At 33.5% G+C, this 16,156-nt stretch overlaps 1 protein-coding gene across 1 annotated transcript in view; it reads right to left on the bottom strand.

The window, feature by feature from the left end:
• Positions 1 to 5,551: 5,551 nt before the first annotated feature.
• LOC105333767 (ribonuclease H2 subunit B) overlaps positions 5,552 to 16,156 on the bottom strand; it is a 122,653-nt gene continuing 112,048 nt past the window's right edge. The window contains exons 3-12 of the mRNA XM_011436931.4: positions 9,710 to 9,781; positions 9,215 to 9,322; positions 8,887 to 8,960; positions 8,185 to 8,299; positions 7,860 to 7,924; positions 7,286 to 7,388; positions 6,928 to 7,009; positions 6,783 to 6,828; positions 6,209 to 6,280; positions 5,552 to 5,958 (exon numbers count right to left, since the gene is read on the bottom strand). Coding sequence (XP_011435233.4) covers positions 5,860 to 5,958; positions 6,209 to 6,280; positions 6,783 to 6,828; positions 6,928 to 7,009; positions 7,286 to 7,388; positions 7,860 to 7,924; positions 8,185 to 8,299; positions 8,887 to 8,960; positions 9,215 to 9,322; positions 9,710 to 9,781 — 836 coding nt within the window. The 3' untranslated portion in view covers positions 5,552 to 5,859. The remainder of the gene's footprint in view (positions 5,959 to 6,208; positions 6,281 to 6,782; positions 6,829 to 6,927; positions 7,010 to 7,285; positions 7,389 to 7,859; positions 7,925 to 8,184; positions 8,300 to 8,886; positions 8,961 to 9,214; positions 9,323 to 9,709; positions 9,782 to 16,156) is intronic.

Below are 16,156 nucleotides of genomic sequence, written 5' to 3' on the forward strand. Positions count from 1 at the left end.
CTAAGAGTTTATTATGTTTTGATAAAGATAATTTTAATAAACATATTTTGGATAATTGTAATTATTGAATATTTTAGAATACATGTATTATAAATAATAATGATTTTCATAATAATAATTTCATTATGATTTAAATGACTGAGGGTGCATTTTTTTTAGTGCTTTGCTGACTCCTTAACTTATCAGCTACACATTATGGAGACATTGCAACAGTTACTATTCACCGAGGCCCTGCCGTGGATGCAAAATGCCTAACAAGTGCATCTTTCTTAGAGGAAATTAAAATTCACATGTTGTAGTTTACAAAATCATTCATCATAACCCTCACAACCCTTGCACACAAAGTTTGAGAAGGGGGTCTATACTATAGGAATCAAACATGATTTCTAGACCAGTGCAGAGTTATGCATGGATTTTTCTAAAATTTTCACACTATCCTTTCATTATAAATGCTATATACATTTCTTAAGAAGAACATTTTTATAATATTCATTCATGAATCGTGATATTAACATTTCATAATGATTGGACGATTTTCCCTTTTTTCCAACTTTAATTTATGCACTTAAAAAAAAATTAATGACGTGTTGTCTCACAGAAACCTACAAATAAGTTGAGGAGGGAGTATTATAACAAATCATGTCCATCTGTCTGTCTTTCTGTTCGTCCGGTCATTTCTCAGTCTGAATTTTGTCTGGTCAAGAAAGAAATAGAGTTTGCCTTTGACATGAATGTCCTTGACAGTGACAAAGGTCAAGGTCACTTTATCACTAATATGATATTAACCAAAAGACGCCACGCTGGAGAAAAATTCTACTCGGACAATTCTAGTTCGATTTCGAAGAACAAAATATTTATCTAGTGGATGCGCATTTTTTATCTGTTAAAAATCTGTTGAAATGAGTTATACAATTCGCACATCTACAAGACAAGGGATATGTTTTATATAAATAAGCGTTGGTAATTCATCTATTAGTGTCCTAAACTTCATATATTGACATTTCCTAGCGTCTTTGTCTATGATAACGCTACAGATCGATGTATTTTTTGATATTCAGTCGTACAATAGCTGAAAATAATATGAATATAAATAATAAAGAATCGTCCTTTGAATATTAACTGTCGGGGCATGATCAAATCTATCATCAAGCCCTTCGGACTTAATAGGCTTTGACCACCCCCACCCCCTAGACCGTATTTGATCACCTCATAATATTCAAAGAATAATTTCTTATTCCAATGAACGAGGCAGTCAGGCAAGGGTGCATGTAGTAAGAGAGATAACTCAGAATCATTTGACCCGCATTGAAAATGTCCAAATATCTAAAACGACCATTGTTGTTTTACTTCAAACCTGAACTCGTTGCGACATCATACCCATACAAGTAATCATGACATATTTTTTTTCGTGCAGTATGTTAATAAATACATGGATGTATGATACTTGGTCAATCAAATCCTAGTGTCATGGAATTTGTGAATTTTATCATATGTTAATCTATAATAATACATTTACGAAAACTCATTCTTAAACTTTCTAAAAAGATGTGTCAAAGAATCTTCTCTCATTCACTGCTTAGAAAATGTTGTTCATCTTAACATCTGGAGAAAATACAGCTGTTGTCTGATCGTACAGAACTTGGCTAGTGTTGTTTGTTTGGGTCTGTTTGTTTCCGTCTATCGTCTGTTAGCTGTTGTTGCTTATGCTTTGATTTTTTTATTGGGTGAACGATGGTCTGTTTGACTGCTTTGTGTAGGATTGGGTTTATTCCTGTCTTGTAGTACTACTGGTGTATTTATCTGGGAAAAATGAAACCGATTCACTTTCAAAACAAGCCAAGCTGGCAGCGTTTGTCGGTATTGAAACAATACTCGACTCATTATTTTTTAAGCATTGGAGGGGTTTAGGTACATGTATAGGACGTGAGGATTAAATAGAATAGTTTTTGTAAAGGAAAAACAAACATTAAACATAGGTAATCACAGATTACAAAGCTCACCGAGACGAGACATCACCCTTATGAGACTTCACCTTTATGAGACCACCTTTATCATATTAAATGAAAATCATACTTTATGATCTTGGATACTCATGGATTCTGTTTTGACACAATATCGTATATCATCTGTTAAAAAATTGTATGATAATAATATGTTAATATGTTAATCAATACAATAATATAAAATTAAATATTGCATCCTATCATATTTACAACATATATCATATAATACAATAAAATACTATAATAAACAATGATGAGATATGATATTGTAACGTATGATATGACATTGTATTGTGTTGTACATTATTGTATTTGATCACATAATACAATATCATAATATATAAAACAATATAGTATTATATTACAATATCATATTACATAATACATCATAAAATTAAAACGTATGATATTATATTGTATAATATAGAATGAAATTGTATGATACTGTATCATTTTTGATATATAATATATTGTATAACATAATACAATATAATTTGATACAACATTGTATCATATCAAATGATACAATATTATGTGATAAAGTAAAATATTATATAATATTAATATCATATCATACATATTGTATCATATGATACAATAATATATTTTACAATATCATACAATACAATTTCATGTGATATCATATCATAAACCAATATCAGATTATACAATATCGTATGATACGATATTATAAAGTATCACAGTATCATATTATACAATTTCATGTGATATAATTCTATATTACAGAAACTAATATCGTATTATACAATATCGTATGATACAATATTTATAGAATATACAATATTGTATCATAGGAATATCTTATGTAATAGTATCATGTGATAAAATAATAAATTAATAATACAATATAATATTATACAATATTGTATCATAATATACAATACTTTACATAACGATATCATGATACAATATCATAACAAAAAATATAAAAAAAATTGATATAATATCATATCGTATCATATAACTTTTTATAATATTACATATGATATTATATTGTATCATATTAAACAATATTGTTTCATACCATACAATACTATATCATAGGAATCATGTTATATCATTTATCAAAAAACACATCTATCTATCGAGCAGGTTTGAGTGAGGTAGGAGATTTCTTTAGCATCCTTGATAATGGAGATCAGGCTCTGCATCTGAAGCAACCTCTGCGTTTCATTTATAATATAGTTAAATCAACTATGCAAGCTATCATCTATAAAACATGTGACCTGTTAAAAAAAAACTAAACCTCATCCAGCATCCGAAACTTATGGCTCAGATTCAGCATTCAAGCCTGTCAGGTGCATCAGTATACATAAGACACATCTCGATGCAAGTTTGGTAAAGTTCAGACCAGTAATAACTAAGATATCATCATCAGAGGGCACTAGCAATTAAAACCTTAACCTGCTCCAGCATCCGCAACCTATGGCTCAGATTCAACATCCATGCCTGTCAGGTGCATCTGTATCATAAGACACACCATCCATTCAAGTTTGGTGAAGTAACGACCTGTAATAACTAAGATATATTTTTTAGCATCCTTGATAATGAAGATCAAGCTCTGCAACTGAAGCTTTCTCTGTAATTCATTCATATTACAGTTTAATCAACTATGCAAGTTTGAAATAGTACCGGTACTATTATCTATTAAACATGTGACCTGTTTCAAAAAACTTAACCATATCACAGCATCTGAAACCAATGGCTCAGACTCAGCATTCAAGCCTGTCAGGTGCATCAGTATCATAAGACGCACCATCCATGGAAGTCTGGTGAAGTTAGGACAAGTAATAACTAGATATAATCATCAGAGGGCACCTGTTTCAAAAACTTTTACAAGCTCCAAAAACCTTAACCTCCTCCAGCATCTGAAACCTATGGCTCAGATTCAGCATTCAAGCCTGTCTGGTGCATCAGTATCATAAGAAACACTATCCATGCAAGTTTGGTGAAGTACGGACCTGCAGTAACTTAGATATTGCTATCAAAGGGCACCTGCAACAAAAACTTTAACCTGCTCCAAAAACCTTAACCTCCTTCAGCATCCGAAACCTATAGCTCAGATTCAGCACTCAAGCCTGTCGGGTGCATCAGTATCATAAGACACACCATCCATGCAAGTTTGGTGAAGTACGGACCTGCAGTAACTTAGATATTGCTATCAAAGGGCACCTGCAACAAAAACTTTAACCTGGTCCAACAACCTTATCTTCCTCCAGCATCTGAAATTTAGGACTCAGATTCAGCATCCAAGTCTTTCAGGTCCCTAAGTAGGTCCAGATGCATCATCTATGCAAGTTTGGTGAAGATAGGACAAGTAATAGCTTAGATACAGGACCTGCAACAAAAACTTTAACCAGGTCCGGACGCCGACGCCGACACCGACGCCGAGGGTATAGCATAAGCTCCCCCTGACTTCGTCTCGGTGAGCTAAAAACTATTTCGTAGAGAATTCAACAGGTTTTTTTAAATAATTCAGTTGTATCTTCAAAAAGACCCAACACTCTTAGTTCAAAAAGGGGGCAGTCTTACAAATACATGTACGCTCATTTTAACTTCCTGGTTACCCCCAAAGTTAATGCAATTTAGTGTAGCAAATTTTAAAGGAAGAGTTCCGCTGACAAACAAATCAATATCAGATAAAATAAACGACCCAATTTAGAAGTTCAGATTTAAGAAAATTCCTTGAAAAATAATACAATTGGAATTTTTTCGAAATGCGTGCATCAACACATTGTGCCCCTATTACCTTCAAAGATTTTGAAATTCGGTGCAGAGGTTAACATGTTAAAGAGATTTGTGCCCACATCTTGCCGTGTGGGGGTATAATAATGTGATAGAATACTTAGCCCCTGTGCATTTCTCTTCCGACTACTTTATCATACAAGTACATACATGTACATGTGTACTACGACCAATCTCATATAGTCCAAGTCAGTAAGCGCTTGTGCTACATCATGGCCATGGGTTTTCGACGATGGAATATAACACATGACTTAGTATACAATATGAGACTGCATAAAGACAAAGTAGTGAAAAGATGCAGGTTATAAATTTCTGTAAAATTCCATTTCTACGTTTTGGCAGAAGTATTAAGTTTCCGCTAAAAAGTACACACTAGCCATTATTGTACCAACCATTACGTTTCTGGGCGGAACGAGGTGCAAAATGGGGTGCACCAAACATACAATGTTCTGGCACCAACTGCGAGAGCAATTTGTTAAAATATGTTTTGTAGTGCTAGTTGTCACCTTACCAATATCCAACATTTCAAATGCAAGTTGCGCTCCGGTTTTTTTTTCCTTGAAATAAAAATGATATTTTTTATATTTTTATACATTGCTACCTTTAATCAACGTTAGATATCTATCGATTCGTAATACAATGATTTCTGGTATTGTAGAATATCACTTGCAAAATCGTAATTTGATAAAATCAAATAGCGGAATTATGTTAAGTTCTATTATACAATGTATATTAATTAATTTCATAAAATTAAATTAAAAGAAAAACAACAGAACAAATAATTGCACAAAAATTGAACACTTCCGTGGCCTTTATTCTCAACATAGCCATGTTAACAACCCAAAAACTAACATAGACAGCATATAAAAACGAGTCATCTAGCACCAAAATCCTGTTCTTAAGTAGTTTTGTTTAAAATAATTAATATAATTGCTTTTTTCCTGAAAAAATCAAAACAATGCCCAGAATCCTCACTTTCATTAAAGCCTAGGTAAAACAACTACCCTCAAAGCGCAAATGCATTGCTGGTATGTGTTCGTATTAAATATACGGTATGATCTATATAAATAGCACTGTGTAGTTTATGGCATCAAGACTTGGCCTTGGGGGAGAAGAAGCTGGCCAGGGACTTCATTCCAGATTTGTCCACCTTACTGAGCTTCTTCTGGCCGGCTGTCAGCTTACCGGCCTACAAAAGAAGGTAACCCAATGTTAAACCAATCAGTAACCCAGTGTGAATCAAAACAAAACAAAAACAGATAACAAATCTCTCTCTTATAACGCCGAAAATGTGAATGTAAACTTCATCTTATATTAATGAGAATTGAATTTTTCTCTTGCTTTATTCATAAATATAGTTTGTATGATTTCTTACAGAACAAATTACCCTTTCCCACGAAAACTGCCGTGTAACTTAAATATCTTATAAAGCCCTGTACCTTTGCCGATTTTGTATCTGATTTCTCCTGGCTGTAGTCTTCAGTAGGAGTGATATCACCTAACTTGGCTTTCTGAAATAACATTGTCAAGTAGAACTAAAATATTTTTTTTTCATTTCTCTTCCTTTATAAATTCCTGGAAATAATTTAGCCAGTAAAATGTTGTTTAAGAACACCTAGCCAACAAATTCAGCAACTATAGATTAGAAAACGTAATAACAGTTTTCCAAAGTAGCCAGTTTACACTTAAAACCCATGCGCGGATCTAGAGGGGGGGTCGGGGGGGGGGGGTCCTGACCCCCCCTGGAAAATGAAAATTTATTAAATTTACATAGTAAAATTATCACGAAAATATGCCTCGGACCCCCCCTGGCAAACACAATTATCCTTCGGACCCCCCCGGAAAAATTTTCTGGATCCGCGCATGAAACCTACATTCAAGTACTGAAGATATCTTCCGTTCCTATTTTATACATTTGTGAATAATGACAGATTTTTAAAAATTGCTAAAAAAGAATGAGAAGTCATAAACAGTTATAATCCACTATTAATGCCAGACCGGAAGTGGACTTACCTTGTTTGGCGGTTCATTTTCTTTTTTCTCCACAACTTCTGGAATTCTGTAATGTAAGTATGCAGACACCATTGAAACATACTGACTAATTAGGATACTAATAAATTTATTTTCGCAGTTTTCACTTCAATAACTGTTTTATTACTTCATGTGCTCCCTGAGTTGGCTGGCGACATCAGAAGGGATGTAATCACACACCATTCCATAGGCGTATCTTATGTAGTCATCTGGTGAAAAGATAAACACTTGATTACGTAAAGGAGTAAAAAAGCAGTCAGGATTACTCCAACAAACGCTTTAGTTAAGCCATAACTTTCGGTTATCCCCCTTTCTATACAACTCGCTTAGTTAATTAATTAAGTCTTAAATGTTAGAAATCTGTAAAAACGGAAGTTTAAGTCATCCCAAAGAAGTTATTTTTATATCATAAGTTATTATTATTATTACATTTTATTAAATATTTGTATTATAAAACAAATGATCGCTGATTGAGAGATTTGTACCATGTGATGCCGTCATGGCGCGCTTGGTCCGGACGTACGTAGAACTCTGTGCCCCGGACACACATATCCCCCTCTCCGAGAGCTTGTCCGCCATACGTTCCGTCTGCGGAGAGAATACATGGACATCACTATCACAGTATACTGATCAAGGAGATAAACCAGAAAAAGAAACGCTAAATTTGATTTCTTAATCCGCTTCTAAATCCACTTTTACTGAATTTCGTATGTGTTTACAGTCTTGGACTACATGTACATCTCGACTTAAAGCTTTTAGTAAAGCTTTATCTTAACATCAGAAACAGACACAGTTCATAAGAAAAGAAACAAACAGTGTGGAAAATGTGATAATTAATGGAAAAATAAATGTTCAATAATTATTATAAATGAAGAAATATTTTTTCTACAAGGATTAGAGAAGGAGGTGTAAAAACACGTAAGAAAGTAAATCAATGGAATACAATATATATGAAAACATTGTAAAGGGACGTGGTGTCATGGGATCATCTTCTTGTGAGCCAATGGTTGGTTGACAGGAAGGAATGTAAAATGTGTATCATGAGGTCTTTACACCTACTTTTGTTTGTAACCATGACAACACTTTCTCTTCATTGTATCTGTACACTTGTAAATCATCGCTTCCTGAAACAGAAAAATATAACCATGCTACAAACTATTTGTTATACACAATTTTTATGACCAGTATAAAGCAAAAAAAAAATTTTTTTTTTAAAGTTTCAACAAACAGATTTTCTAAATATAAATAACCTCATTCGACGTCTCTGTAGTTTATTACATGATATATATTTTTCCAAGGTTTTGTAGAAGTATAAACATGTACTCTTAGCATTTTATTCAATTGATAATGTTATGACAATCTCCTGTGTTTGATTGACAGTTACCTTTGACATCGGCTATCTGATTTAGTTCCGATGTCCCGGATGTAGCAACGATTCTACTGCATTCTGGGTAATCGGAGTCACAGACAATCTGGTCCAGGGTCATAAACATTCCACCCTAACAATGGAAGAATTTTTGATTTATATCACTATAAATATTAATTCATTATCTTAATCGAAAAATTAGATTTTATCAACTACATGTATAGGATATATTATTACTAGAGCCACGTGCCAAAAGTTGATTTGTCCAGCAGCACTCCCCCCACCAAAAAAATAAATTACACACACACATGCCAGAAAGACGCAATAAAGTTCTCTAATAAATATGTATTAAATTCACCATGTGCCTTTTTCAGTCTGTCTATAATCTGTTGTCATTTATACACTCAGTATTTAATCTTTTGCACGATAGATGTCACAGTCTATATCCTTTTCTAGTAAACACACTGCAACATACTTGTACAAAAGATGACAAAAAAGTTCCCAAATAAATATCTATTATATTCATCATGTGCTTTTTTCAGTCTATTTACAATCTGTTGTCATTTATATATTCAGTGTCTAATTTTTTGCACAATAGATGTCACAGTCTATATCCTTTGCTATAGTAAACACACTACTACATTATAAAAAAGATCTTTGCCAATTTATGTTATGCGTTTTATATCTATTTCAAAACAGAAAATCAAAACATAAAAGTACCTCTTTGGCCTTTTTCAGGTAGGGAAGGAGAAGGAACAATGAATCGATAGGAGTTGTGACATGGAGACGCCCATCTAGGGAAAAGAAAAAAAACATTTATAACTAAAAAAAAAATAAAGTAATAACCAAATGGCAATCGACTGAAAAAATACTCGGGGCTTTGTCAAACAACTTTAATACATGTGTACTTTAATTCAACATATGCATACAAGTATGTCCCTCCCTTGCACTGTTTTCGGTCACTTGCATAGAAACTAATTCTACTGTTCTTTATCCTCATACTTATTCTTACTGAGCACACATCTTAAAAAATTCATAGTTTCTTTACCTTGCTGAACTGTATTGTCGATCAACCAAGATCGACAACTCTCGGCAAAAACCGCCACTTCGAACACGTCCTTATCTCCATTAGCGAACAGAAAAATAGCACCTCTGTCTGTAATAGGGAAAATGAAAGCTATTGCATATTTATAACCTCTGCCTATAACAGCTACAAAATAAATTTTCCATTGACATTTTTTCTCGTTTTTTTGTTTTGTTTTTTTTTTTGGGGGGGGGGGGGGGTTAGCGTTCATGTTATCTTGCTAAATAACACCGAGAACGAAGTTACTTTTTTTAAATTTGCAGTTTTACATGTACATCAATTATCAATTAGATTATAAATTCACCCATTAATCGACACTAAACTGCCAAGCCCCCTCTAGTAACTCCAGCAAAAGCTAAAGAATCTAGAGTACAGTGATGTCCAAAATATTGGTTGTTATTTTTCATTTTAAATATAATTAGTATAGATAAATAATGAATAAAATAACGCTAGATATACCTGTTTTCGGATGTCTGAGTTTACAGAAAACCGTTTTGGTGTCATCGTTGGGGTCAATCTCTAAGGCTGTATCTGAAATATACACGCTCCATATGTAAACTGTAAATAGTGTTTGAAATGAAAACTGTATTTCCAGTGATGTATCTGTGAAACATAAACACACATCAAAAGTAAACTAAACCTATAGGACATCACATTTTTCGACTTAGAAATATTACAGTCCCATAAGAAGTTTTCAGCAATAAGAAATTGAACATTTACAGCGACTCGGCCTTACCAATCTTACATTGTTAATCAAGCAATTCATTTTTCAACTGGTTTCTGGGGGTTTTTTGCATTAACTTTCCTGAATACTGGTTACTATTTCCATTAAGATTACAGAATTTAACAACCTTGAGACAATGACCAACGTCGTAGTCATTTCACCAAGCCAATTCTATGGTTGACCCCGAACTAGGCCATCTGACCATTGGCTTCGACTTAATCATGACCTATATGGTCATTGTCGTATAAAGTTTCAAAACTGCTTTTTCTTCTTCAAAATTTAGAAGGAAAGAAAACACGAAAGCAACGTTGTTGGAACATACAACATAAAAGTGTCTACGGATTTTTTTAGCCATTACAGTGTTAAGACAAAAGAAAACCATCTTGATTATTGGACATAAATAACAAATACCTGGCTTTGTACTAATAGGCGAAAATATTCATACACAATACTTAAGCCTAACCTTGATGTTGCATGGTATAATTCCATAAATGTAGTGCATCTTAATAGCAAATCCAAATTCATACACCTATATGAAACTAGTAATATATGTAAATCCGAATGTGTACATGGATGTAAGTAAAGAAATGAAAATCATGATTATCGTGTCGGTCGATAGTGAATATATTGTACATTTGTTTCTATGTCAAATGTGTGTAAGAGATCTATCTTTATGGTCGAATTCCATACTACCAAAATACGAGTATACATGAATCAACATATAAACCAGCATCAGGACGATTAACAGTTCTGGAAAAATCTCCTCCATGAGCCTCGTTATAATGTAGCATCAGGACAATACAGCTCTGGAAATGTAGCATCAGGACGATTAATACAGCTCTGGAAAAATCTCCTCCACGACCCTCGTTATAATGTAGCATCAGGACGATTAATACAGCTCTGGAAAAATCTCCTCCACGACCCTCGTTATAATGTAGCATCAGGACGATTATTACAGCTCTGGAAAAATCTCCTCCACGAGCCTCGTTATAATGTAGCATCAGGACAATTAATACAGCTCTGGAAAAATCTCCTCCACGACCCTCGTTATAATGTAGCATCAGGACAATTAATACAGCTCTGGAAAAATCTCCTCAACGACCCTCGTTATAATGTAGCAATGTCCTTTTAGAAAAGATGCATCTTTAAACATTCATATATAAATACACATGTACCTTTAATGTAAGTTTACTTAAATAATTTTTCCGTCGCTGCATGTGGTCTCGGTTTATTTGGAGATGCACGAGTACAACAAGATATAACAGTCTTCGGCAGGGGAGGTGTTAATGAGAAGGGGAGGTGTTTTTACAACCCTAGAGAACAAAAAGTAAACAATATTTTCACTCTACAAACATTCTCGGAAAGTACTTCTCAATGTTAGACCAACTGTCTACATATTCATTAAAATGTGTTAAAAATTAAACATCGTATTCAAACAAATACGGGGTTTTCTTTCACCCATGACCGAGTGAATGCAGGTGAAAGGGAACAATGTCCCTTAAGTTGTTCTGGTCCTTGGAATGCGTTAAATATTATATCTAAAATAAGGCTTTGAAAAAAGCAAACTCAAAACTCTGCTTTTGTTGGCAATAAGTGTCTATCTTCTTCAAAATAGCGCAGGACTGGTAAACAGTTATTGAATTTCAAAAGATAGTTCCATAATCTCAATTCACGAAGTTCATTCAAACGGAAGACACAAAATGATCATTTTAAAACCCAAGTCTGTAAGTAGAAGAAATAAATGCCATCAAATGCATCAATTCAAAAGGCATTTAAAGACCTGATTTTTTCCTTAATGCTCGGTGTTGCATTTCATAATAAACCCATTGCCCAATATTTTGTCATTGACGTTGGAATCCCATATCGTCTTACACCAAAAATCTACAGCCGTGCCAGAATCCTGACAATGAGACGTTTGTACTATAATGTATTTTTCCGAAACCTCGATCTGTTAATAGCAGTGTTTTAAAATATTCCTTCTTTTGACAAGAACGGCTAATTTTATCTGATGTCCTTCACTAAAGTCTGGGTCGTGTTGATAGAAACGGGGTGAACCTCAATTCCCAGGCCTTGTTTTGATTCGACATATCCAGGCACTCAAAGAGCTACTAACACAATAGAGTGAAGAGCGATCATGAAGATCTTCCCGACTACTCATAACTTCAAACATCTTTGAAGTTTATTCTTATTTAATATATATACCTAAAGCCCTTACTGATATTGTCAAATTTTGCACTGGCCTTTGCTTCAGCGCCATCTACACACAATTAGAAAAGTGACAGCAGAACCTATTCTTTTGTATCCAGTCAATTTTCATTGCACACTTTTTGTTTCTGTTATTTTCTTTCATTTCTGGCTTCTTATGACAGCCATTTATTTAGAACAAATCGCCTCACTAAATGAACGTTACCAACGTGTAAGTATCTTTTTATCTGTAACCATACTCGAAAACCTGGAGATTAGCGATAACATATAGAATTGTTACAGAATCCACATTTCATTAATCAGGATGTGTAGAAGATGACCTAATCTAAGTCAAAATTAATGTTCGAGTTTAAAACACGAACACTGCTAAAAAGGTGAGATGATTAAGCGACGGCTTACCTGTATTATATTGATGTTAAAGTTATCTTTCGATACTTTACTTCAGAAAATCAAGTTTCTGAAAACATTTCTACCGGCAATTTTTAAATATATATTTATTTTATTTCAATATAACTAATAATTATGCATACCAGAATTATAACAAATATTCTTACAAATATTAACGCTGCCTGAAATATACACGTAAGTATCTAAATCAAAATGAACCACTGTTGAAAAATACAGTTAGTTTATAAACGATATCGAAAGTTCAATTTTCTGCTTACAAAATATTGTTTCGCACAAAAAGGTCAAAATCAGCTCAACTCATGTATTCATGATTGTAACAAATCGCCATCATTTAAAATAGAAATTGTTACCTTCCCTTAGAAGACTAAGTGTTAGATGAACTAGCATATGATACATGTGCTAAGTGCTAACTAAATAAATTTGGAGAAGTTTGTGCGAGATAGCTAAAGTTACTAAAACACAACAATTAGGAGATTTTGTTATTTCATTTATTTCAAAATCAGCATGACTCTAAATAAATAGGAGTTTAACGTTAACATTTTCTTGACCGACATTTGAAATCAAATACACATTTCAAAATCACAGGTTTAACTTTTCGAAAATTCATGAAATCTTTCTTAGGTGAAGCTTTAGTTGTTTAACTTTCACAGCGGCCAAACAAACACACATTTCCAATACAAGAGATTACATGCAATACTTGGTTACTCTAATGCGCACGCATACACACGTATCTACCTTGAGGAAAAATCCTCACTACAAATGTAGCTTGCATTGATAACTGAATACATACAATGAGCAAAGAAAATATTGTTTTAACCTGTTAGTCCCATATACCTCATCATTATAATATCATATATAAAAACATAGTTAATGCAATATAATGATACATGTACATGATGAACAAAACATAAATAAATACGTCTTCTAGTGGTAAAAAATAATTGTATAAATCTTTAAACCACTAAAAAGGGCACCTTGTTGCAGAACATAGAAAGTCAAAGGGGTTGCAAGAATTTGCATATATCCTCTCAAACACAACATGTAAAGCAGTCTGAAATAGCCATGTTGTAAAATGGTCAATAATTACTTGGTGTCTACGTGAACAACGACGACACACGTGGGTTTATGTTTTAAAATCGGTTTAACATGAACTTCTTCCTGATTTTTAGTCACGTGATTTGTATCCGAACTTTTCACTGGTTCAATCACAGTTTCTAACTCATGACTAGAATTTCCGGCGTCATCTTCATCTGACCAATGAACATGAAGCTCTGGATGTTCGGGAAGCTGAGGAATCGTTAGACAATGTCCCGAGTATTTTGATTGGCTGTTCGCTGCTGCGCCGTTGATGGTCTTGTTTTTCTCTCGTTCCAACATCATTTTCATTTTACACGATTCGCAAGGTCCTGTACAAAACATGGAGGTTTTGCTGTGTTCACAGGCGCTCGACACAGCAACATCCATACTCCTTGTCATGACCAGCAACGGATCTAAACAGACATTCTGGAGGAATGAACCGTCCATGGGTAAAACTATGAAATAACAAGTCCTCGCTCTTTCACTTCACTTCTCCCTCTCTTGGTTTTGAATCGATCGATCAAATTTCCACGTTTCTATTCAAATAATTGTCTTTTAAAAAGCATTCACTTGAAACCACTCATCAGCTTCTGCTCACAGCGAAAAAAATTGAAAATTAACCGACGCGTCTGCCTAAGTCAGTCACTGTTTTCTTTCTGACGAGAATTTTGTTTACAATAATGTCAAACCCGCCGGGCTGGAAACGGTCCAAGGGCACGACAACTCCTCCATTCTGGCGTTTCCCCCTTATCAAGTGACCGACCGCTACTGCATGGCGGTCCTTTTTCTCCTTCAGTCAACAAGCCCCTATCACCAGCACTCCTATCTAGAACCGCTCGCCAACACAAAAGAGTCAACACGGCCATTTACGTACTCGGTGGCAAAGGGCGTGTGTTCTTTTAAATCCAAACAAAAGTTGAATTGTTTGTTATGCAATATTAATTGCATAGGATATCGCTTCATCTAAGCGAACAACGTTTCATACCAAAGAACGAAGGAAAACTATGCCGTTCAGAAGAATATAATGTATAAATGTGCATTGAGATGAAGACAATCCAAGAATGTCGAGCTAAAAAATACTATAAGCAACATATTTTGGCATGAAAAGTTGTAAAGGGAACTTTAAAACGATCTATATCATATTCATATAGATTATATAATAAATTCAATGCAATAATAATCTCAAAGAAATAATTAAAACTAAATCACATAAATAGTATTTCTCTTGCTACTTTTGTGCCTCAAAACAATACAAAAGTCTAGAATATATAAAGAAAAGTTGAAAAAATATTGCAAGCAAGAGACCAGGACCTATTAGATCCAAAAGAATGTTGTCCTTGCAATATTCATCACCTCTGTAAACTATTCAAAACTTTTTTTCTACTTATTTTCATTATTAATAGTCTTTACCCCTATGGCAACATACATGTACAACCTTTGATTTCAGATTACTGTTCATTTGCTGTTATTTGGACCAATATATAATCACGTATACATGAAACATAAAGATCATTTAACTATGCATACGATAAATATTTTTTTGATTTTTGTTTTTTATAGCTTGTGATGTTGAAATTTTCTTTTATATGGCTATAAAAAATCCTCTATTTGCAAATACCTAATCTTTATTTTTACGTTACCATGACAACTGCTACTCATAAAAACCAATTCATTGTTTCTCTGTTGGCGTCTTGTATCAATGTGCATAATTCAATATAAAGAAAATCGATTCCTTTGCATACGATGACATTTAAAGCAGTTTAAATGCTTTAAAATCAAAATTTGTAAATTTTGATTTTAGATATACTGATTTTCATTTTAAAGTATCTTAATTTTAGTAAAAGACATTATGAATGGACCCTTAAATTATGTTTTGGTTTTTCACAAAATTAATATTAACATCAACATGCAAAATTGTACACGTGATATCTTTAGCACTAGTTCATAGCCTCAATAACTGCAACAACAAACAGCAGAAAAAACCAAAATATTACAAAGAAATTCTCTTTTAAGATCCCAATTTCATTGATTTTGATTTCACGTTGCATTTAGTTTTAATGTTTTTATTATTTCATGCTATGACATCACAATTACTTGTTGATACTATCTAGTATCATCGCTTTTTGTCCTTTCTGAAAAATCCGCAACTATCAGTTCCAGAGCCGTTGTAATTTACAGTGGTGATTGGTTATATTCAACATATCCAATTGGTTATAAGGCTTTACTTTTATAAAGTTGTCAACCATATTAATCAAAAAACAGTCTAATCTGCTCAACTGTTCTATTCTTACGATTAACATACAAAATGTAACGTCATTGCAATTATTTTTTGCTACTTTAATGCTTATACGTACAAGAGTATACTAACAATACTGTAACTACATTCATGCAAGTCTTAATTTTCTGCTGACGATTAATATTAATTCGGCTTTCGTTAATCCGGGCTTTACTATTTATATAAACTGGGCATGACTCTAATTAAGCAACTCCAC

Source organism: Magallana gigas, chromosome 8, assembly GCF_963853765.1.
Source record: "Magallana gigas chromosome 8, xbMagGiga1.1, whole genome shotgun sequence".
Lineage (NCBI taxonomy): Eukaryota > Metazoa > Mollusca > Bivalvia > Ostreida > Ostreidae > Magallana > Magallana gigas.